The sequence below is a fragment of the Macaca mulatta genome, chromosome 8 (genome assembly GCF_049350105.2).
Source record: "Macaca mulatta isolate MMU2019108-1 chromosome 8, T2T-MMU8v2.0, whole genome shotgun sequence".
In the NCBI taxonomy this organism is placed as follows: Eukaryota; Metazoa; Chordata; class Mammalia; order Primates; family Cercopithecidae; genus Macaca; species Macaca mulatta.
In genome coordinates this window covers 108,585,541-108,611,548 of record NC_133413.1, presented here as the reverse complement: position 1 = coordinate 108,611,548, position 26,008 = coordinate 108,585,541, and the positions used below count along the sequence as shown (strand labels likewise).

At 39.9% G+C, this 26,008-nt stretch overlaps 1 protein-coding gene across 2 annotated transcripts in view; it reads left to right on the top strand.

Moving 5' to 3' along the window:
- NIPAL2 (NIPA like domain containing 2) overlaps positions 1-26,008 on the top strand; it is a 101,706-nt gene that overhangs the window by 60,724 nt on the left and 14,974 nt on the right. For both annotated transcript variants that reach the window (XR_013397358.1, XM_001094434.5), the window contains exons 5-6: positions 9,514-9,635; positions 19,593-19,689. Coding sequence is in view for 1 of the 2 variants with exons in the window: in XM_001094434.5 (XP_001094434.1) it covers positions 9,514-9,635; positions 19,593-19,689 (219 nt within the window). In the remaining variant the exon portion in view is untranslated. The remainder of the gene's footprint in view (positions 1-9,513; positions 9,636-19,592; positions 19,690-26,008) is intronic.

The window sequence follows — 26,008 nt, the reverse complement described above, 5'->3', positions numbered from 1 at the left end:
TCATAGGGACTAAAACCAAACAGGGAAAAGAGTAGTTAGTGGTGTGTTTTAAAGATTAACATATGAACATGCTAAAAATTAAATTATCAAAATGTGTAAAGGAAAATCATTTATTTTTCCCTGTTTCAAGCAAATGGAAGTTTGTTTTTCATGATGGAACAAATGAAGATTTGGGGACCATGTGGAAACAAGCTGAACTAATTTATTGCCAAATGTTACTCTGTGACTATGAAGCTTTTCACCACTAGTCTCAAAAAATGACCTCATAAAGCTATGTCTGAAAGCAATCGCCAAGTATTATTAAGTCAATGACAGGTTTTGGACTGTGCTCTGATTCTTAGTGGATTAATTATTTTAATGATTATTTTTCCTTTAAAAAGTAAAAGCACCAGATGTCTCTCCCCTTCAATCAGCTCAAAACTATAGAATTTTCTTCTCTCTTCTCTCTTAGACATCAAAAGCACCAAATCATCTGTGAGATCCTAGTTGATGTAAGACCAGATAGAGTCATCATAGAAACAAAAATGACAGTCAACTCATCAGCAATTTCCAGAGACAAGCAATTTGATTATTTCGGGTCACCTAGAAAAGGTTTCCCTAAATAGAATATCACGAGATTAATAGTGAGAGGAGAGCTATTTCCTTCCTTCCATTTCCCACACCAGAAGTCAGCTTGATTTGGAGCCAATATCTAGAACACTAAACTAGCTAAATGCCCCATTGTCTCTGGTTGAGAAGACAGATTGACTGTTATGGTTGCAGAGCTGCCTCAAGAATGGGAGCATTTCTGATGGACTACTTGAATTCACCACATCACTGAGATTTTCAATCGAGGGCTTCTTCAAGGTTTTGCTACCATAAGCCTGAGGAATCCAGAGAGATTGTACTTATGGGAGGGTATTCCCAAATGGTTTGATGTTAAGGAGTCCAATTTATTCTTTGACTCCTGTTATCCCACAAAAGCAATAACTGGACTCCCACTGACCAGGAGACATATTGCAGAGACCAAAGGAATTAGACTGCAATCTTGGTTGCAGTCAGGTTAGCTGAATAAGAAAAACTCTTAAGGCTCCTAAAAGTCAGGTCAGACCAGATTCCAGAAGTCAGCAAATGGGCAGTTAATATTAAGTAGCATCCAGCTGGAGAGTGGACAAAATTCAAGAAGATTTCAGGTTTTAGTTCAGGGAAAGAGGAGCTTGGGAACCGGGATATCTGTTGTGGAAGAACTGTGCAAGTAGATCTTAGATTCCAAAACTTGCACAGGTGAGGGACTCCACAGGTTAGAGGTGCCAGTGAACAGAAGCTTCAGAAGGAGCCTGATTCTGGGGTGCTTTCCTCCAACCACATTCTTGGTGCACAGGTATCTATAGAAGACTTTTGCAGCAGAACACTAGTAGCCTCCTGAAACAAAGGCATGCTCACAGCTGGATCCAGTTAAATGTCAAGTATTTCCCAAAATATAAAATATTCCCCCAAAACACTACTTCAGTGCAATATAAATGGTCAAATATGTTTAGAAAATATGACAACCATATCCTCCTCTGGGAGATTTACAGTGAATGCTAATACATTAGGATGGGAGAGGTTTTCCAGTAAAAGAATGATTTAAGTTTGTTTAATTCACCTCTTCTCAAATACATTTGCCTTGGGACCTTTTTTGGTGGAGCATCTGTCTTACAAAACTGGTTCCAGGGAATACCAGTTTGGGAATACTCTTCTAAAGGAAATTTAGGGCCAGAAAAATTACCTGAGACCAGTCAAGGACCCCAGGGACCTTTGCCGGGAACAATCAATTTCTTTTATCCCCAGTAAGGATGCTGCATACGGCCTCAGGTTGTGCTCTGTACAGCTCCTAGGGGTGCCACTCATACAGACTTCAATGTAAATGACAGCCCTGAGCTGTCCATTCAGTGGCCTTGATTCTTAAGGCAAATAAGAGGCAGTGGAGTATAATAGTTAAGAAAATAGACCACCTAGGTTCCAATCCCAGCTCTCCTCTTCTTAGCTGGAAAATCCCAAGCAAAATAACTATTTCTTCTGTGGCTCAATTTCCTCTTTTGTCAAATGTAGATGGTAACAGTTTAAGAGTATACATTATATAGTATTCATATTATATGTCATATACTATACAACTTACGTATAGTAAAAGTTGTAATAGTATAATAACACAAAGGTAAATCATTTTCACAGATTTGTTGGAAGCATTAAATTAGTTATGTATAAAGCATTTAGAACTGTGCTTACAAGTATTAGTTATTACTATTATAGTTATCATTATCATCACATTTTAGCATGATGCTGATTATACCATAACGCTCATGTCAGCCATACACATCTATGAACTCAATAATTTTAAGAACAACACCTAAAAATAATTATTACTGGCTGGGCATAGTGGCTCATACATGTAATTCCAGCACTTTAGGAGGCCAAGGTGGGAGGATCACTTGAGACCAGGAGTTCGAGACCAGCCTGGGCAAAATGGCCAGACCCTATCTCTACAAAACTTAAAATTAAAAAAGTAGCCAGTCATGGTGGCACATGCCTGTAGTTCCAGCTACTCAGGAGGCCAAGATGAAAGGATCACTCGAGCCCAGAAATTCGAGGCTGCCGTGAGCTACGATTGCATCACTGTACTCCGGCGTGGGCAACAGAGTGAGACTGTATCTCTATTTAAAACAAAAAAGATTACGTTCCCTTGGCATATGCCCTCCCAGTATAACTAGTGTATCTATTATAAAAGGCAGGGATTTGCTTGTTTACCTGTTTTGCACAAATATCAAGTTTATAGGGAGAGGTTTTATTTAATATTTGTACATGTTATCGAGCTAAATCTAAGATTCCCAGCAGACCATTATAGACTTCTAAGTGACTTGAGTTGTATTTGATAAGAAAAATGTATTTGCTGCAGGTTTGGGCATGAGGACAGAGGATGGCATCCCATGCCTGTATTGTGGGTAGCATCTAGCATCTAGACATTGCCTCTTACCTGCAGCTTACCCACAGCTGTCTGGCTGCTGTTTTATGTCCCCTCCAATATCCAGATCTTGGAACTCTATGCACCAGTTTCCTGAGGCTAGCTGTGGGTAGCAAACATAGGACTGCTATTTTTTCCTTCTTCTTTGTTATGTCTGTTAGTTATGCCATGTCCTTCTTTCTGTTTTCTTTGAAAACCAACAGCGAGAAGTCTTTGCTAGGCATTCAGAAAACACCAGCCAATTCCTTCCTGCTAATTCCTTCCATTATCAAATTGGGTTATCTCCTTAGAGACAGCCCCAGTGATGGTCCCTGATCATCCCAAGGTTATAATATTAGAGATACAATTTTGGACTAATTTTTAAGCTTAACTCAAATGGCCATTGGCTCATGGCAGGCAGTCAGCATCCTGAGATGGATCTATCCAGGATCCGCTGTCACATCAGGCCTCTCAGTGGGCTTTGAAGCATATTCAGTTCCCTAGACTGGCCTCTTGCAGAGCCAAATTCCTGGGATTTTGCAAGTATGATGACATAATTTGTACCTAGAGATGAGGAAACTGAGTCACAATGGAGTAAATAACTTGCCTAAGCTCTTCCAGGTAGCAAGTAGCAGTGAAATGTGAATTTTGTGAGGGCAGTTTCAGCTTGGATTAGACTCCTGGGATCTAAGTCTTGACCTAAAATGTAACATTTCCCTGGGTGAGGAACATGTTGGTGATACCCTGCTTCCTTTTGGATCTTATATGTCCAGACAAAGGAGATGGAGCAAGATGGCTGAATAGAAGCCTCTACCAATCGTCCTGCCTGTAGGAACACCAAATTTTACAACTATCTAAACACAAAAAAGCACCTTCATAAGAACCAAAACTCAGGTGAGCAATCACAGTACCTGGTGTTAACTTCATATTGCTGAAAGAGGCACTGAAGAGGGTAGGAAGGACAGTCTCGAATCACCAACACCACCTCTCCCACATCCGCCAGCAGTGGCCAAGTGGCACAGAGAATCTGCGCACTTGGAGAAGAGCACAGTGATTATGGGACTTCGCGCTGGAACTCAATGCTGCCAACACTGGCTAGAGCTCAGCTGATGGCCACAGAGGGAGCATTTAGACCAGCTCTATCCAGAGAGGAATCAACCACTCCAGAGGTGTGAACTTGAGTTTTGGCAAGCCTTGCCACCGCAGGCTAACATTTCTCTGGGGTCCTAAATAAACTTGAAAGGCTGCATGGCCACAAGAACTGCAACTCCTAGGCAAGTCCTGGTGCTGTGCTAGGATTAGAACCAGTGGACTCAAGGGGCATATGATCCAGTGAGACAACAGCTGGGAAGCCAAGGGAGTGCAGACGCCACTCCTCCCCCAGCCCCAGGCAGCACAGCTCATAGCTCTGGGAGAGCCTCCTTTCTTCCACTTGAGGAGAGGAGAGAGAATAAAGAGGACTTTGTCTTGCAACTTGGACACCAGCTCAGCCACAGTAGGATAGGGCATCAGGCAAAGTCCTGAGGCCCCCATTCCAGGCTCTAGCTCCTGGATGACATTTCTTGACACACGACACACCCTGGGCCAGAAAAGAAGCCACTGCCTTGAAGGGAAGGACCTAGTCCTGGCAGGATTCATCACCTGCTGACTAAAGAGTATTTGGGCCCTGAATAATCAGCAGTGGCAGCCAGACAGTACTCACCGTGAGCCTTGGGTGAGACTCAGAGATGTATTAGTTTCAGGTGTGGCCCAGCATAGTCACAGCTGTGGTGGCTGTGGGGCAGGCCTCCTTCTGCTTAAGAAAAGGAGATGAACAAATAAAAAGGATTTTGTCTTGCAGCTTAAGTACCAGCTTGGCCGCAGCGGGGTAGGGTACCAAGAGGGTTCTTGGGGTCCCTGATTCCAGGTCTTGGCTCTTGGATGGCATTTCTAGACCTACCCTGAACCACAGGAGAGCCCACTTCCCTGAAGGGTAGTGCCGGGCCTGGCAGCATTCACCATAAGATGACTGAAGAGCCTTTGGGCCTTATGTGACTATTGGCAGTACCCTGGCAGTACCTGAGGGTGGCGGACAGAGGAAAGACTCCTCTGCCTGGGGAAAGGGGAGGGACAAGCAGAAAGGACTTTGTCTTGTGGTTTTGGTGTCGACCTAGCTGCAGTAGAATAGAACACCAGGTAAATTTCTAAGGTTTCTGACTCCAGGCCTGGCTCCTGGACAGCATCTCCAGACCCACCCGGGGCCTAGAGGAACTTGTCACCCTGAAGGGAAGGATACAAGCCTGGCTGGCTTTGCCACCTGCTGATTGTAGAGCCCTAGGCCCTTGAGCGAACATAGGTGGTAGCCAGGCAGTGGATAGAGCAGGCCTTGAGCAAGATCCAATGCTGTGCTGGCTTCAGGTCTGACCTAGGCAGTCCCAGTGGGAGTGGCCGCAGGGGTGCTTATGTCATTCCACCCCTCGCCCCCAGCTCCAGGCAGTTCAGGACACACACACACACACACACACACACACACACACACACACAGAGATTGTTTGGGAGAAAGTAAGAGAAGAGAACAAGAGTCTCCTCCTGTTAATCCAGATAATTCATCCAGATCTTATGCAAGACCACCAATATGGTACCTCTACAAATATGCAAGAACTACAACATTACTGGGCTTGGAGTGCCCCCTAATGTAGATATGGCCACAGTGACCAAAAACTTAGATCACAACACCCAAGTTCATTAAAATACCCAAAAAGCCTTCCAAAGAAGGAGGGTACAGACATGCCCTGACTGCAAAGACTACAATAAATATCTAATTCCTCAATGCCCAGACACTGACAAACATTCACAAGCATCAGGACCATTCAGGAAAACATGACCTCACCAAACAAACTAAATAAGGCACTAGGGGCCAATCCTGGAGAGGCAGGGTTATGTAATCTTTCAGACAGAGAATTCAAATAGCTGTTTTGAGGAAATTCAAATAAATTCAAGATAACGCAGACAAGGAATTCAGAATCCTATCAGATAAATTTAACAAAGAAATTTTTAAAATTCAAAAGAATCAAGCAGATATTCTGGAGTTGAAAAATGCAACTGACATACCAAAGAATGCATCAGAGTCTCTTAACAGCAGAAATGATCAAGGAGAAGAATTAGTGAGCTTGAAAACAGGCTATTTGAAAATACAGTCAGAGGAGACAAAAAAAAAAAAGAATAAAAAGGAACGGAACACACTTACAAGGTCTAGAAAACAGCCTCAAAAGAACAAATCTAAGACTTATTGGCCTTAAAGAGGAGGTAGAGGAAGAGAGGATTAGAAAGTTTATACAAAGGGATAATAATAGAGAACTTCTCAAACCTAGAGAAAGACATCAATATTCACATACAAGAAGGTTATAGAACACTGAGCAGATTTAACCCAAAGAAGACTACCCCAAGGCATTTAATCATCACACTCCCAAAGGTCAAGGATAAAGAATCCTAAAAGCAACAAGAGAAAAGAAACAAATAACATACAAGAGAGCTCTGAGACTTCTGGCAGCAGACTTTTCAGAGGATCTTACATGTCCAGATTACTCCTTTCGGCAAACGGGCCAGCAGAAGGTAAACTGACAAGTTTCCTAAGTCAGAAATCTGTGTCTTTCAAAAGAAGGAATATATGTAGCTTTACTGAAATAAAAATAACAGGAACTGATATCTCATATCACTTTTAGAAAAAGGTAGAATATAAATAAATTTAAAAGGAATTTATTTAAGGAAGTACAAATGACTAACATGAAAAATGTGCATATAACTCATAAAGGGGACAGTAAATCACATAAATATAAATGATGCCAAATAAACCAGCATACAACTGGTGGCAGCTATCCAGAACTGCCTTTGTAATTATTGCAGATAGCTGAAATAAAAATTATTAAGAAGAAAGAATGTGTGACCTGCTGAACTGCCATAAAGTTACTTAGCAGATGCACAGTGATGTGAGGCCCAAATGAAATAATATATGTGAAAGGGACTTAGAAAGTACAATTGCAGCCGGGCATGCTGGCTCACTCCTGTAATCCCAGAACTTTGGGAGGCAGAGGCGGTCAGATCACCTGGGGTCAAGAGTTCGAGACCACCCAGGCCACCATGGTGAATCCCCGTCTCTACTAAAAATACAAAAATTAGCTGGGCATGGTGGCACATGCTTGTAGTCCCAGCTACTCGGGAGGCTGAGATAGGAGAATCACTTGAACCCAGGAGACAGAGGTTGCAGTAAGCTGAGATCACACCACTGCACTCCAGCCTGGGCAACATAGCAAGACTCTGTTTCAAAAAAAAAAGAAGAAAGAAAGAGAGAAGGAAAGAAGGAAGGAAGGAAGGAAGGAAGGAAGGAAGGAAGGAAGGAAGGAGAGAAAGAAAGAATAACTGTAAAAGCATCAGCCATTTTATATTTTTTAAAAGTTTTGAAATGCAATGAAATATACCCCATAAATATATACACCTCCTATGTACCCACAAAAATTAAAAATTTTTAAAAAGAAATGCAATGAAGATATACATTGATAGGAACAGTCATGGAAGGCAAATGCAGACGTGGATGTGAAGTAGGGAGGGATATGTCAGGATGTGAAACAGGGACAATATTGGAAAGTTATTCAGTAAGCAGTACTACCTCCGCGAGATAGAATACCAGTAGACTTAAAAAGAATGAAGCCATCCTGCATATACTGATGTGAAGTGTCCTCCAAAATGTTCTGAGTAGAAAAAAAAAAGCAAGATACAGAAAAGCTTATATAATATGCAATTATTTATGTAAAAAAAAAAAACCTCATGCACACTTATACACACATGCATAAAACATCTCTGAAAAGAAAACCCCAGGAACTGGTGGTGGTAGTGACTTTGAGGAGGAAAACTAGTGAACCATCAGGGTGTATGAGATTTAACTTTTCACCAGTCCGCCTTGTGTATTGTTGGAATTTTGCCATATACATGTGTTGCCTACTCAAAACTAAATTTAAATACAAGAAAGTTAATAGAAACTAGATACTATTAGTAGAGATAAAGAAGTATCTGATGGAGGAACTTAATATAACTAGAAATTTGGATTTCACAAAAGAAACAGAAGTATCTGAGACATTTTAAAGTAGATTAAATGGATTTATGCTACTTTATCATACCAAGTTTAGAAAACAGGTTTTTTTTAATCTCTTCCTCCTAGGGACCTACTTTTGAACAATTATGTAATTTTTTTCCAAAGAAAAGACATGACTGACAAATAATTTTCTCCCAAGTTCTTATATATGGTTTTATCATTTGCTTTTATTACAGTGTTTAATAATGTATATTGTTTTTTGTTTCTAAACTTCTCATTCAAAATAGCTTTAAAGATTGCATATAAGCTGTCTTCACAAAGTATTACAGAATAAATCGTTACATTAGAGGAAACTTCCTTGTAGCTTCTACAATACCCTGAATTGCTGTTGTCTAGCTTTTGCGAAAAATCAAATGCTATTTGTTTCCAGGAACTAGAGTTCAAAACCTAAGTCATTTGCATAAGAGGAACAGGAAATTGGTGCCTTCAAATTGTGAGACTTTGTAGACAAACCAAATTGTTTCAGGTTGGAGTCAATGTTGGTTATAAATTATATTCACAATAGCACTGACCTCAGAGATGAAACAAGTTGAATTATGTTTTCAAGTGTGCTATCTAAAATATGCTACTTATATCAGGGTTTTTTTCAGACTGCTAATTATATATAAATAAGCACTTTTCAACATTATTTGGAAGGGCAAGTCCTCCCTTCACCCCTTCTTCGGTGGCCTCACCCCCAACCCCCCTACACACATTCCCTTCTGTCATTTTAAGTAATGCTAAACCGATGGCAGTAACACACTCCTTACATAGGTTTATGACGTGGTTTCTATTTTATTTTATTTTATTTTATTAAGCTAACCTTGGAATTCTATATTCTAGACTGGATTAATTAAACTCCTATAGCAAAGCCAGTGTTCACCTTCGTTATTGCTGCTAAAAGGAATCCAATAAATGGCAGTGATTAAAGATGCTCATTACCAGAGTTGCAAATTATTAAATCACCTGAGTGTGTTGAAGGCTCCAGGGATGAGTGAGTGTAGAGCAGCTCATCATGTGATGGGTTTCCCTGTCCTCTGGACTGTGCCATCTAGATCTAGACAGATCTAGACTGTCTAGATCTATCATGCACTTACTGGCCCATGAGGAAACGGTCAGCTTAGGATGTGTTTTCACATCTTCATAGCACATATTCTGATCTTCCCGATCACTGGGGAAAGCGTCCCTGAAGAGGCCGGGAGTCATCCAGAACAACAGAGAAAAATTGGAAGTTATGTCCTACCCCATCCATCCCCCAGCTCTATTCCCCTGTAAAGGGAATGCCTTCAGGTGAATGTGAAAGATATGCAGGGATGGTTTGATGAAATGGAGTATAATAGGGAGGGGCGACTGGCACTTTTACAAGTAATGCTCAGTCTCTAGGCAATGTCTGTGTCAACAAAAAGCTTTAGGTTGGTTTCAATTTGGTTTTTCTTTTCAATTTTATTTAAAGGTATGACACTGGCATTTGCAGGAACATATTTACTGGTGAACTTTGCTCCAAATATAACTCAGGCAATCTCAGCAAGAACAGTGCAGTATTACTTTGTCGGATGGCAGTTCCTGATCTATGTGGTAAGAATTCTAAATATTTCACTATCCCCAAATCTGTATTATCCAGACCACTGGTACATGCAGATATTAGAGAACATAACCTTTTCCTCACCAGCACTAATATCTTATTAAAATGTAAATGTATTTGACCAATACCAAAGTATTTGAATTACTAAGTCAGCAATAGAAGCACCCTTAGTTTCCCAGATATCCTTTCCTGGAACAATTTCCACATCAATTAATCCAGCAAGTTCCAAAGCAACATGTTTTAGGACAACTCAGAATAAAACAAAACATTCCCTTCCAAGTTGAAGGGACAATACTTGAGGACACATTTTGCTTTACTGAACTTTATTCAAAATAGGGATTCTCTTCAAAAAAGTCCTCGTTTTTTATGGTTGCATAGTATTCCATGGTAGATATGTGCCACATTTTCTTAATCCAGTCTATCATTGATGGACATTTGGGTTGGTTCCAAGTCTTTGCTATTGTGAATAGTGCCGCAATAAACATATGTGTGCATGTGTCTTTATAGTAGAATGATTTATAATCCTTTGGGTAAATTTCCAGTAATGGGATTGCTTGGTCAAATAGTATTTCTAGTTCTAGATCCTTGAAGAATCGCCACACTGTCTTCCACAATGGTTGAACTAATTTACACTCCCACCAACAGTGTTCCTATTTTTCCACATCCTCTCCAGCATCTATTGTTTCCTGACTTTTTGATGATCACCATTCTAACTGGCGTGAGATGGTATCTCATTGTGGTTTTGATTTGCATTTCTCTAATGACCAGTGATGATGAGCATAAGGGATAGCGTTAGGAGAAATATGTAATGTAGGTGACGGGTTGATGGGTACAGCAAATCACCATGGCATGTGTATACCCACATAACAAAACTGCACATTCGGCACATGTATCCCAAAACATAAAGTATAATAATTTTTTTAAAAACTTGATAGATGTAGACAAACTGCCCTCCAGAATTTCCATATTCATTTATATTCCCATTAGTACTGTCAACCAATACAAAATATTTAAACTTGTATATTTTTCTCTTTTATTATATTTTAAATTTTATATCTTTAATTTTTCCAGTGAAAAAGATTAAAGTGATCTATTAATTTTTTTTAAGTCCTTGTTGGATCAATGCTACAGATTATCTGAGAGGAGCACACAACAGTACTACAATACCAACAGATGTGTAAAAGAATCAAATGAGGCTGGGCACAGTGGCTCACACCTTTAATCCCAGCACTTTTGGAGGTCGAGGCGGGCAGATCACTTGAGGTCAGGAGTTCGAAACCAGCCTGGCCAACATGGTGAAACCCCCATCTCTACTAAAAATACAAAAATTAGCCGGGAGTGGTAGTACACACCTGTAAACCCAGCTACTTGGGAGGCTGAGGCAGGAGAATCGTTTGAACCTGGGAGGCGGAGGTTGCAGTGAGCCAAGATGGTGCCATTGCACTCCAGCCTGGGCGACAAGAGTGAAACTCTGTCTCAAAAAAATAAAAAGAATGAAGTAGAGAAATATGAAGGCGTTAACTGGGTTATCTCGCTTGATGCAGTGGCTGTATCTGTAGGTATAAAGAGAATATGATCAAAAGGGTTGATATGCAACTTGTCACAGAAGTTGGTACAGATTGGGGAATAATAATATTCTAGGAAGGGTAGGTAATAAAAGAAAGCTGGGATAGTCTAGCTGAGCATTTAACCAAGAACTGGTTTGGTAAAATAGTTGTGAAAACAATAAAAAGAATCAGGCTGGGCATGGTGGCCTACGTCTGTAACCCAACAGTTCGAGAAGCCAAGGTGGGAGAATCGCTTGAGCCCAGGAGTTTGAGACCAGTCTGGCAACATGGCAAGACCTCATCTCTACAAATAATTTTAAAAATTAGCCAGGCAGGGTGGTATGCACCTGCAGTCCCAGCTACTGGGAGTTGAGATGAGAGGATCTTGAGCCCAGGAGGTCAAGGGTGCAGTGAGCTGTGATTGCAGCTGTGCACTCCAGCCTGGGTGACAGAGTGAGACCCTGTCTCAAGACAAAGGAAAAAAAAAAAGAAAAAGAATCAAAGCACACACTATTAGGATTAGAAGTGACCTCAAAAGCTAACTGGTCTAACATTCTGCCATTAAAACAGATAAAATAGTATGATCCTACTTTATATGCCTAGTATTGAAAAGTGTGACATTGGCATTTACAGGGATGTGTCTACTGATTAAATTCGCTCTAAGTACATGACTGAAGCAGTTCCTAGTGTGTATGACAAGAATTCTATATATCCTACCATTTCTGATATGTACTCTGACCACTAGAACACAAATATCTACAGATCTTTTCACTTTCATTTCCTTTTCTACTCCTTTCTCTTGCTCTACAAAGATACTTAGGTTTCTCTATTTTAAAAAAATTCTCATACACTACACACCCTTTTAATAAACTGCCCAATTTCACTCCTGCCATTTACTACCAAGAATGTCTTCAAATAATCTACTCTTGCTGGTCCTGTCCACTTCCTCAGCTCCCACTGACTCTTCACTCATTCCAATCTGTGGATGGGTCTGTGGGTCAAAGGAGGTAGGGGGATATTGCCAGTAGAGGGAACAGCAGACAGATACAATAGCACTGCATTATGTGGCTGGAGGGGGCTCACTGGTCAGATTTGTTTATTAGGAGGCGCTTGTAGCCACAGTGTTGATGATTAACAGAAAGGAGAGGCAGCCTTGTTAAGAGGCTGCTGACACAGTTCAAGCAAGAGATGATGGAAGCCTGAATTAATGCGATGGGAATGGGAATGTAGAAAAGGACCAAGTTCTAGAGGCTTTACATTCCCAACAGGAAGGGGACTAGGAGTGACGAATGAGGGTGTAGGAGAAGTCTGGAAAAGTAAATCCCTCTCCATGAATTGCCAAAGGAATTGCTTTTTGGTCCTGATTCTTCTCGAACCTTATGCAGCATTTACTCCCTGGCCCATTATCTTCTAGAACCTCTCTCCTCCTTGCTTCCTCCACATGTTTTCCCTGTTTCTCTTCTTCCTCTCTGACTAATCCACGCCAGACTCTTGAGCACCTCCTCTTCCTCTGCCTCGCTTCTATTGATGCTGCACACTCTTCCAAGGTCTTCTAAAAGAATCCCATTGCCCACCCACCAGCAACCTTTTTAAAGACGTCTTAATCCAGACCTACCTCTCCTTCCCAGGCACCTCCTGGGCTCCAGATCTATATTCTCATCTGTCCACATATTACTCATCCCTGCCTGGGCATCCCATCGTCTCCTCAATTGTAACATATCAAAAAACAAACTATCTTCTCTCCCAGACTCTCTCTTCTCTTCCATGTCAGCTTCCCATACTGGAAACCTAAACTACACATGACTTCTCCTTCACCCTCATTCCTCACTCCTACCCCTGATCCTTTTGGAAATGTAAAGTCTCTTGAACTTGACCCCTTTTTCACATTTCCATTCCTGTTGCATTAATTCAGGCTTCCACCATCTCTTGTTTGAACTGTGTCAGCAGCCTCTTAACAAGGCTGCCTCCCCTGTTGTTCATCATCAACACTGGTACAAGCTCCTCCTAATAAACAAATCTGACCAGTGAGCCCCCTCCAGCCATATAACGCAGTGCTGTTGTACCTGTCTGCCTCCCCTACCTCCTTTGACCCACAGCCCCATCTCCTTATGACCCCTGAAAACTTACCCTCATGGGCATGGCTCAGATTGGACCTCTTTATCTATTTACCTGCCTGTCTTATTTCAGAAGACCCTGCACTTCTTCAGGACATGAACTTGTACTGGTTGATCAATGAATCAATCAGGCCATCAGTCACAGTGCCCTGCCTATTTAAATCCCTGATCCTCATATGTTATGGCCCCAAAATCCATTTTCATAGGCCTTATTTCTACCCTAGTGCTGTCACTTCCTAGCTCTTCCCTCACCCCTGCCCTCCTTCAGCCTTTAAGATTGGGCTTCCCAAGTCAGATCGCCTTCCTCGGGTCTGTCATACTTTGTGCCAACCCCTCTGCCCCATTTATCTTCCTACTTCTATGCCGCACTCAGTTCTTTAATTATCACAGCTTTTGTCAGTCAATGATAAGCACTAGATCTCTGTGATTTACTTCTGTCTTTTATACTTTACAGAAAATTTCATGATAATCCAGACTTGAAGCCCTACCAACAAATTATTACTCTTCGCCTGCAGGCAAAATAAATTCTTCATCTAGTTAAGAAAAGGGTCACATAGCCTGAAACCAGAAAATTAATGGCATGAGTTAAATCCTTTGTATATTAAAGATGCATCAAGACTTATTTCCTGGAATAAACAGCATTATTTAATGATGCTGTATCTTGTATTGTTTTAACACCAGAGAAAACATTTGAAGAGATCCAAACTACTTTTTATTAAACTGTATATTTCCACAAAAAGTACTGAGTTGAGTTGCAGTTTGCCATTTTTCCAAAATCAACTCTTAAAATAAATTTATTCATCCATTTATTCACTCATCCATTAAGTGGTGATTAGACACCAAGTTTAGAGACAGGAATTCCCGTAGCAGGAATTTTACAGTTCTGGGAGAAACCCATATATCTGAAAAATCATATTAAGATAAAGAAAGTATATTTGAAAGTAAATGCCACAGAGAAAAATGTAAATAATTTCAGGTATTTATAACATAGCATAAAATAAACCTTTAATAAAATTACTTTTGAATAACACTGTTGGCATTAGACCCTAAGGGGAATAGATCTATATTATATTCATTTGTAATTTAATCCATTATATAATTGCATCTCTAAAGACTCTAGAAGTGATGTATTTTATACTAAGATTGTGAGCTGAAATTTGGTTTGAATCTGTTAAACACTTAAGTAATATTTAATCCTCAGATATGGCAAATTCTATGCTTTTCTGCAAGCCCTGACTGCAAAGATAATAATTACAGTAATTAAGACTATTCTTTGACATATCATTCATCTAACTCTATGTATTATACCAAGTATAAATAAGAGCACCTGAATTGGCTTTCAGGACTGATCAAATAACTTCTAAAATATTTATAAGCCTGAATACATTTTATATTTCTCACAAAAGGAATTATAATATTGCAGCACCCACTGGCTCACATCAACCCCTTGTTTTGCGTGTTTGCGTGCCCCAGACAGATGTCTGTTTTTCCTTCAAGGCTTACATTAAATGGAAGCCTCACAGGAACAAGGTTCAGTAGCTTTTCCTCTGATCTGGTACAGAAAAGAAAGGAAGGAAGATTTGAGAAGCCCAGTGTATACCAGCCAGAGAAGAATAAAGTGCCCTCCACTCACTCACTGAAACAGCCTCTCCCAGCCTGTCTGCCGCAGACGGACAATCCCGATCCTTGCCAAAACACAAAGAGAAGTGGGATTTTCAAGGTCAAACTAGGTGAGGAAAATTCTGCATAACATGGCCTGTCTGAGAAATTCATCATCTCTGTTAGCATGTTAAAAGCCAGAAGTCCTGTAAGAATGAGAAAGGTTTGATTTTGTTCGTCCTACATGCCCCAGGCTACTTCGACCATGAGGCCCTTTTCTTGGAAGGACCTTTTGTTGAGTAATACCTATAAGCAAACGTGTTCTGCAAAACCCACGTTAGAAAATGCAGCCCTAATTCTCAATTACTTCATGTTCTTTGGCAGGCTTGGTCATGGCTATTTTGCTCACCCAGATTTTCCAAAAGACTATTCAAATGGAAACCTCTTTTGTGAACATAAAATCCTTCACAAAATAATCTGCACATTGCTCATTTTCTCTCAGACAAAAAAATTAAACCAGCAGATGCTGGGGCCAAGCCTGTCATTTGGTGTCATTCTGTACCCTAAACCTGATTATTAAGTCAGCCTTTCTGGCACGGCTGCGACAAAACCCACCATCAGGTATTAGAAACCTAAGGGAGAAAACTGTATGTTTTTATAGGATATCAATATCTATGGCATGATGTTATTTGCTTTATTGTCTGAATGCAAATAGCACTTGTGCATCCACACAAGAGTCCACCTCTTTGGTAGCAGCAGCCACTCTCTGAGTGGCTGAGCCCTACGTCTAGCTCAGATTACATTCTGCTCTTTACCTGCACACTGGCCCTATACATGGGACACTGTTATCCTCTGCATTTAATGGATGGGGAAGTTGAGGCTGGGGAAGGCCCAGGAACTTGTTGAAGGTCACATAAGTACTAAGTGATCAAGCCAAAACTCAAAACCAGTTTGTTCACTTCTGGGGTGCACATGCCAATACGCCTCACTCAATGCCTCTCTGCAGAATTAATAAACCGACCACCAAGGATCAGATCTTTGTCTAAATATGGCCTTAGAGAGAAACTTTGCAGAGCTCATTTCTTTTGGACAGAGAAGCCATATGCTAGGCCATAGGCTATGCGTTTGAGAACTTGGTGAGGCAAGATGAGGTCAAATCGGGCTCAGATATTGGTACTGGCAGTGGGGCATCCAGTGCTAAAATTTTGTCTATCTCTTTTGCCATGCACCCCTTCAGCTGCCAGTGCTCTTTGCATTAGGTTGGTGCAAAAGTAATTGAGGTTTTTCCCATTGAAGGTAGTTATTTTCAGTGGGAAAATTGAAAATTGTCTGTTTTTCCTTCAAGGCTTACATTAAATGGAAGCCTCACAGGTACAAGGCCCAGGAACTTTTTCCTCTGATCTGGTACAGAAAACAAAGGAAGGAAGAATTGCACCAACCCACCAACCTAATAGAAAACCCCTTTGCTATGTAAAGTAACATCTTCACAGCGTCTGGAGATTAGACCAGGGACTCCTATGGGGCCATCATGCTGCCTATCAGAGCTGCATCATTTTGCCCCTCTGAGCCTCAGTTTTCTCACCTGTAAACCGACGACAGCACCTACCTCCTAAGTGATTGTGAGGATTCAATGAATTCGTAACAGGAAGCTCTGGGAACAGTGCACAGGGTGCGGGGGACTCAGTAAGTGCTGTTACTTTTTCTAACCTGTGAGATTGCAATCAATAATGCAGCCCCTTCCTGGGGCACCGCAACCTGCAGAAATCACAGCTTCTTTAATATTGATGTTTTCAGGGAGAAAAAAAAAATGTTGCTAGAAAAAAATCGGCATTAATTCATACTGCTTTAATATTTTATTCCTAGGAGCTGTGTGACTTCTTGCCACAAGGCAGAACCAGGGCAACTATAGTTATTCTGTGAATAATGGGAACTCATGTTTTATTTATCTGAAGCCACAGAGATGGAATTTGCCCATACATGAAAAAAGTCATACATGGTTTCTAGACCTGATAACAAATACCTGCAAAAATTAATAATCAGCATGATAATCGATTTACCTAACAGGCTCTGTGTGTTAACGCAGGAAGAGCTTTCTTTTCTCCCGCAACAAACACAGAGGCCCAAACGCTGCTGTGAACTGTCTATAATTGTCTCATGTGAGAAGTGGAAGCCTGTGGTGGAGGGGAGACCAGGCCCAGAGGGATATTTCTGTTAACAATTGGCAAAATGCACAGAAATTAGGACATCCAATGTTTTGATGGCCATTTTAGGGAAGGCAAAGAGATACAAGTTTAATAGCTTTTGTAGCACTACTCAATTAAATTAAAGGTCTGGCAAATAAGTCCCATAAGAAACAGTTAAAATAATTGGTTTAATTTACCAGGAGAAGAAAAGACAAAGGGATGATTTCATCTTCCGTATTAGATGAAAAGGTTTTTTAATGAGGAAGATAAGGGCCTGCTCTTTCCCATGCCCACAAAGGAATAGAGAAAAAAACAAACCTACAAGCAAATCCTTGAATGGAAACAAATATAAGTTGATTTAGAGAAGGCGTTGTAGGTAGAATGCATTCCTGTAAATAGTGAAGTCCCTAACTCCTGTGGTTAAAAAAAAAGAGAAAAAAAATTAGTGATGGTACTGTCTGCTGGTAGAAAAGTAAACATTCACACTTACGAATTCAGCCCAAGAATACTATCTCGTCAAAAATAATAGCCTGGGCTGGGCGCGGTGTCTCATGCCTATAATCCCAGCACTTTGGGAAGCCAAGGCGGGTGGATCACTTGAGGTCAGGAGTTCAAGACCAACCTGGCCAACATGGCAAAACCCTGTCTCTACTAAAAATACAAAAATTAGCCAGGTATGGTGGCAGGCACCCATAATCCCAGCTACTTGGGAGGCTGAGGCAAGAGAATCACTTGAACCCAAGAGGCAGAGGTTTAAGTGATCTGAGATCGAGCCATTACACTCTAGCCTGGGCAACAGAGTGAGACTCCATCTCCAAAAAAAAAAAAAAAAAAAGTTAAAACAAAAATAAAACTGAGAACTCAAAATTACACTAAAGTTCTTAAGGACAGGAAAATTTTAGACTTTTAGTCAATTAATATTTATTGAACAGTCACTTTTTCAGACATTAGGTCTTTTTTGGTGACTTATTCATAATAAATTTGAGGTGTGATTTACTCATTAATTCCATCAGTACTCATTGAGTGACCAACTGTGTGCCAGGCACCAGATATTGAGTGGCAAAAAGAGTGGGTAAGATTCCTGTCCTAGGGCTGGCATTCCAGTAGGGAAGACAGACAAGAAACACATAAACATATGAACAAGAAATGATAATGGCAAAATGCTCCACCGCGACCTGAAGCTGGGGGTGTGACAGGATAATGAGTGGCTCCGTTAGATCAGAAGAGTCAGAGAAGAACTCTCAGAGAGGTGGCATTTGACCTGTGAGCTGAGTGACTTGGAGGAGCCATTGTGCAAAGATCAGTGAAAGAGCATTCCAGGCAGAGTGAGCAGTTAGTGCAAAGGCCCACAGGCAGGAGCAATCTGAAGATTGGAAAGAACTAGGAGAAAAAAAAAAGAATTTTTAAAAATTGCCATGAGGCTGGCACAGAGTGGACCATCCAGGAGTGAGTGGTACAAAATGAGGTCCAGGGAGTTGCCTAAAACTTTGTGATCCAGAAGGAAGTTTGGATTTTATTCTAAATGTGGTAGGAAACCACAGGAGGTTTCGGCAAAGGAATGAATGGGTCTAGTTTATATTTTTACTACATGCATCATCCTGGAAGAATGTCACAAATATAATACATGGTGGAGAAAAACAAACGAGTGAAAGCAAGTATGAGTCCACTTGTATAAAGTCCAAACATGCAAAAGTAAACTGGGTACCATTTAGGGACACATAGAAATGCAATAAACTATAAAGAAAGTAAATAATAAACACAAATTTTCAGCATAGTGATTCCTGGGGAGGTTGAAGGAGGAGGGGAGTGCAGCTGGAGAGGGGCACATGAGCAACTTCAGAGGTGTCAGTAGGTTCTGTTTGTTAGTTTGAGTAGAGAATCTGTGAGTGCCTGTCATATTACTCTAAATCCCTTTGATGTGTATCATATATGTTCTCCATGAATAAAATATTTCATTATCCAAATTGTGTTCTTAAATGATTCCTCTGGCTGTGGAATGGCTGGATTATAGAGAGGCAAGAGTAAAATCAGAGATGAGTTAGAAGCAAATGCAGCTGTCTAGAGAGGAAGGCAGGGAGTGAGGGAAAGGGAAGGGTTTGGGGTTTGTGCAACAGGGAGTGTGGGAATGCTACTAACTGGAGGGCAAAGGCCCTGGAGGAACAAGCTGGGAAGGTAGAGAATCGAGTGGGAGGTGTTACCCACATTACTGTGGCGTGTCTATTAAACATGCATGTGGAAATGTCCCGTAGATACTTGAGGAAATGAGGCTGAACTCCCAGGGAGGTTAGGACTGGAGATCTAGATTGGGCATCACTGGCGGAGAGGGGTGTTCGAGCTCCGGGTCTGGATGGCCGAGGTGCTTATGCTGCTCTCCTGTGTCATCCCTAGGAACTTCAGTCACCCTCAACTCTCATATGAGAACTGCTGCAAAAATCAAAATGAGAAGTGTGACATTTTGAAGACTTTGTGTAGAATAACTTACTCTTTTTCATCTTTTTCATTTCTAGATTTTAGAAATATTAATTTTCTGCATTCTCCTATATTTCTACAAAAGAAAAGGAATGAAGCACATGGTGATTCTGCTAACCCTGGTGGCACTTCTAGGTAAAGGCATATTTTGTTTTCTTATTCTTTAATTGAGCTGTGCTGAATCATAAATGAGGTTTGAAGGAAAATACTTAAGCATTCTACTCCTTTCTCATTGTTTATATTTTTCAGCTCTGATCTACAGGAAGAAACTGAGTCTAAATTATAAAAATTATATATTGCCTGTCCATTACTGCAATTGGTTAGATATTTAATTCTTTTAAAAATATATTTAAGGATTTTTTGCTTCTTGATAACTTTATTTGCTCCCTGATAATTTGAAGATATTTTGTTAATATGTAATTGAAAATCTTAAAAGAGAAACAAATTAATGATCCCAATTGAAACTCTTGTGTCAGGAATTGGTTAGCAAGACCTATACTATTAATATTTTCTTTAAAAACTTTGTAATATGACTAATAGGAAATGTAGATGTAAGCAGTATGATTTTCTTAAATACCACATTTCTTGCATTCATTGTTTACCAACCCATTTACTTTGTTTTTCCAGAGGCACCTTGTTAGAGATGAAAATAGTGCTTAGATAAGCCCACTATGTATTTTTTAATGTATCTTCACTCCCTTCTTTTCTGCCTCCTTCTGTCTCTCTGTCCCTGCCCCTTTCTCTCTTTCTCTCTCTCTCTTTCCCCCACCCCTACACACACACACTCTCACTCATATATACCAACACTAGGAGATCTCACTAATCATTTAGGAAATTCCCTTTATAAAAATATATTTGTAAATCTTTCTTCATTTCCTCTTTGCCAGTCAGATGGCCCACGCATCGCGTGCTGTTTGCCATGACTTGGAAGGCCGTACTCCTACCCCTGGGGCAGCATGTAGCCTCCATCGTAATGAGCTGCTGGGTTTTCATGTTCCCATCTCATCAACTAGTTCTCTCCTTTGTGCTAGTAAATTTGTGTTTTTGATAGTTACTTAGAGAAACAAATGTACTCTGTGCTATATTCAGGTATGCTGTAGATCAAGAGAACAGAAAGAGAACTTTATATTTGTTTCTTTCCAAATTACCAAATAGGGAAAACAAAAGCAGACATCTAAGAAACAAAATGTACCTTATATAGGAAAATAATGAAAATGAAGACAACTTTAAATAGGAATGTAAGATAACAGAATTAAGATAATGTGTAGCAGTTATAATAAATGTAAATGGAATACGTTTACCTAGTAAAAAAAAAAAAAGAAACATTCTCAAATTGGATATCAGGGAAACTTCCAGATTGATTTTGAAAATGATTCTGAAGTTGGATTCAGCCAATTTGCACTAGTACAGCTGTAAGGGTTATTAAAATAGCAGCCACCATGCTTCCTTCCCCTAAGATCTCCTCCTCTCAACCCCAACCCTGTCATAAGTACTAAGACAGGAGCCCTCCAGCACCCTCTTCCAGCAGTGCCAGGGCCGGCACCCTTTCTGATTGGCCCTTGCAGATGGCAAAGTGTTTTGGCTACATGCATAAATTTTCATCTAAAACAAAATAAATGAGGTTGAAAGTAAAACAAAGCAGGTCATGATATTACCAAATGAAAATTAAGGCAGAAGATATTAAATGAGACAAAAGGGGTAATTTATCCTGACAAAAAGAGCACAATCCACAAAAATATCATACCCAACATGCAACAGAAAATCTGCAGAAAATGCAAAACTACATTAACAGAAATATAAGGCGTTTAGGCGACTTCTCTCAGCTCATGGAAGATAATTAGACAGAAAACCATATAAAGACAGAGGATCTGAATAATTAATTATGAACTGGTACCTGTAATATTGAACTCTAAAGCCTGAAAACAGAGAATAAACTCTCTTTCAAGTGCCTGTGTAACATTTACAAAAGTTGATCCTATAATTGGCCATGAAGAAATCCTTGATAAATTCCAGGAAGTTGAAACAGTACAGACCACATCCTCAGATCACAGTGAAATAAAAACAGAAAAATAATAATAAAAATAGAAACCAGTAAAACCCTACCACCTGGAAATGTTAACACTACCCTTAAACTGCAGCTGTGCAAAGTAGAAACCAAGATTTAATTGCAGCATATTTTTTAATTATTATTAAAACACTTAATATTAAACCTAGAGTTTCTGACTAATGCTGTACTCAGAGAAATTGATTGCTTTAAATGTAAGTCAATTAAGCACTCAACTCAAGAAATTAGAAAAAATACTGAAATAAAACTAAGGAAAGCAGAAATAATTAATTAAAATTAATTAAAAAGACAAAAATTAATGAAATAGAATAGAGAAAAGTAATGGATTTATAACTAAACACAACAATGTGTTCTTAAAAGACAATAAAATAGGCCAGGCCTGGTGGCTCACGCCTATAATCCCAGAGCCCTGGGAGGCCGAGGCGGGCGGATCATGAGGTCAGGAGATCGAGACCATCCTATTCTGGCTAACACAGTGAAACCCCGTCTCTACTAAAAAATACAAAAAATTAGCCAGGCGTGGTGGCAGGTGCCTGTAGTCCCAGCTAATGGGGAGGCTGAGGCAGGAGAATGGCGTGAACCCGGGAGGCAGAGCTTGCAGTGAGCTGAGATCACGCCACTGCACTCCAGCCTGGGTGACAGAGCTAGACTCCATCTCAAAAAAAAAAAAAAAAAAAAAAAAAAAAAGACAGTAAAATAGATCCTCCATCAGAAAAAAAGAAAAACCACAAATACCCCAAAATAGAAACAATAGATATGCATATATATCATTTGAATAAATTGCTTATTTTTTAATGAAAATAACTACGGAGGAAATAAAGGAGTTGTTAAAAAGCTATATCCTAAAAAAGAACCAGGCCTAGAGAGTTCCAAAGGTAATATCTTCAAATCCTTAAGGAATAGATTATTCTGATGTTGTTGCAACTATTTGAGGACATAAGAAGGAAGCTTTTACTTTTAAAAAAACATAATCAGATAAGACTCACCTCCCAAACTGGGAAAAAAATGGGACAAACAAAAAACACTATGAACTGATATCACTGCTAAATATTGATACAAAAATCAAAAAAAAAATCAGCAAATAAACACAGAGCAAATCATACTCAGTGACAAAGTGGTCTTTGTTTTGTTTTGAGACAGAGCCTTGCTCTGTCACCCAGACTGGAGTGTAGTGGCACAATCATAGCTCACTGCAGCTTCAAACTCCCAGGCTCAAGCGATCCTCCTACCTCGGCCGCCTGAGTAGCTGAGACTACAGATGCATGGTATCATGCCTGACTAATTTATTTATTTTTTATTATTTTTGTTTTGGAGAGACAGGGTATCCCCATGTTGCCTAGGCTGGTCTCAAACTCCTAGGCTCAAGTGATTTGCCTGCCTCACCTTAACAAAGTGCTAGGATTGCAGGCATGAGCCACCGCACCTGGCCCAAGTGGTCTTAATAAAACTGATTCTTCTTTGTAACACTTACAACAATTTACACTTACATATTCTACGTATATGTTTATATGCTGTTATGAGCCCCTCTTCCTGGCCAGGTTAGCTACATGAGGACATAGAGCATGTCTATTATTTACAGTATACATTCTTTAAGTAGAATTGAGCACAGTGAGCACACAGTAAACATGTGAATTTAATTAACTATGGGAATGAAAGAGGGATTCTTTAAGAAATTCATTAATATAGTTCATCAAGTTTCATATGCACTCCTAATAAAGAACTTGCTGGTGAAATACCAGAAGTGTTCTCATTACAACAAGAAATGAGAACCAGGATGCTCACTCTGCACCGTGTGCTCATCTTGAATATTGCACAATGAGCATTAGTACCCTTTAAAAAAGTGATTATCAAAGTCATGTTGTATCCATGAGAGGTAGCAAAATACATAATATTGCTTGTGTGATTGATAAAGACTGGAATAAAAAAAAGAAAATAGCAAGTGAGGGTAGTCAGAAGAAAGAAACCTGACTTCTGGTGAGTGGCCCCCTTTGCCAGTGGTGGTGATCATTCTTAAAGGACTCCAGGCCTGGTGCGGTGGCTCAATCTGTAATCCCAGCACTTTGGGAGGCCGTGGCAGGTGGGTCACCTAAGGTCAGGAGTTTGAGACCAGCCTGGCCAACATAGTGAAACCCCAGCTCTACTAAAAATACAAAACTTAGCTGGGTGTGGTGGTGGGCACCTGTAATCCCAGCTACTCAGGAGTCTGAGGCAGGAGAATCATTTGAACCCACGAGGCGGAGGTTGCAGTGAGCTGAGATCGCACCATTGCACTCCAGCCTGGGCCACAAGAGTGAAACTCCATCTCGAAAAAAAAAAAAAGAAAGTACTCCAAAGCCTCTGGGACCGTCAGGAAACTAGGAAGGCCAGGAAGTCCTTCTCTATCCATGGAATGCTTTGGTTATCAGAGATAAATTAATAAATAAAATGTTTATGGCTCTCATAAGGAAACGTTGATGGCAACCTAGGAAAATTTTTGGAAGGAGGTATATTGATGAAAATCTAAGAGGGAATTGAGAGGGCCAAATTTCAAGAACAGGTCAGCACAGGTTAGAAAAAATGGTGTTGTTCTAATGATGAAAGTATATATGGTAATTATTGATAATTAAGAAAATAGAGAAAGATACAAAGAAAAATATGAAAATCTGTGTAACTGAGCACTGTACAACAGAGTGTGGCTGGTACTCTCTGGAAGGCAGTTTGCTAGTATATTTCACAAGCCCTCAAAGTGGCTGTAGTCAGGAATTCCCCTTTAGGTGGTTTTCCTAAGGAAATAGGCAGAGTGATATACAAAGACTTATGTTCGAGAATATTCATCACAGCCACGCTTTTAACACTTAAAAAAAAAATACAATCTAAATATCCAAAAATAGGGAATTGCCAAAATAAATTATATATTCATACAAAAGCATTCTTTATGCTTTTGTATGGATATACAATTCATACAAATCCATGCTTTAGAAGAATACTTAATGGCATAGAAAATACTTTAGGTAAAATCTATTTACTTTAGGTAAATAGGTTCCTAAGTGGTATATACTTGGAAAATAAGCTCCTAAGTAGTATATACCTTATGATTCACATGTTGTAACATATTCATACTTATAGATAGGAAAATAACAATATGTCCCAATGTCAAAAATGATTTGGGGTGAGTGCTGAAACTACAAGTGATTTTAATTTTCCTTTCCAGGCTTTTCCACATTTTCCAAAAATTTTTAAATGAATGTGTTTACTTTTGTAGATTTTTTTAAATGAATTTAAAGTTAATTCATTATCCCAGTGCTAGAGATAACCACTGACAATATCTTGATGTAGTTTCTTCTAGTCTTTTTTTCTGTGTTTACCTAAGTACTTTCTGTTTTTAAGTATAATGTTAGAAGAACACTGCATTACAATTCTGTATTTCCACCTATCCTCATCAACTACCCCCCAAAAATACTTAGAAGTACTCAACACCAGCCTAGAAATAACTTACAGGTTAAAATAGTGATTAATCAGTTGACAATTGCGCATGCTTTGAAAATATAATGATTGGCTACAGAAATTGATAGTTTGTTTAGCTATCAATAACACAGAATTCTAGTTTTGTTTTTGTCTTTATTTAAGTATAATATAAAATCAGATAGTGGTTAAATCAGATGACCTTTAAAGTCCTTTGTAATTCTGAGGTTCTGAGGCTAATGGAACCGTACGTTCAACTCCTTCTCCATTAATTGTCCCTTTGGGAAACCTGGCTGTTCAGACCACAAGATCATAATCACATTGTGCTCTGATTTCAGGCAGTGTTTAGGAGGGAATCAAGGTCCCTCAAGAGCTAACCTACAAACTTAAACCATCAAGTGACACACAGATCTCTATAGCTATTTAAAGTGCCTAGGTTAGCTAAGATGTGACTATTGGCATAATCAATAGGAAATATGTAAAAGAATCAGGTCAAAAGACATCTTAAGATGGAGAGAGACCTGATTGTAAGGGCCTCTTTGTTGAGAACTGGGGTTTATTTTTAGAATTTATTACCTGATCTCCTGTGTCAATTATGGTTTTTGTTTTTTTTTTTAAGACGAAGTCTGGCCTTGCTCTGTCGCCCAGGCTGGAGTGCAGTGGCGCGATCTCGGCTCAGTGCAAGCTCCGCCTCCCGGGTTCACGCTATTCTCCTGCCTCACCCTCCAGATTAGCTGTAGTTGGGACTACAGGCGCCTGCCACCATACCCAGCTAATTTTTTGTATTTTTAGTAGAGACGGGATTTCACCGTGTTAGCCAGGAGGGTCTCAATCTCCTGACCTGGTGATCCGCCCGCCTCGGCCTCCCAAAGTGCTGGGATTACAGGCGTGAGCCACCGCGCCCGGCCATTTATGATTTTTAACTGAAAGAAAATGCCTAATTTGGAA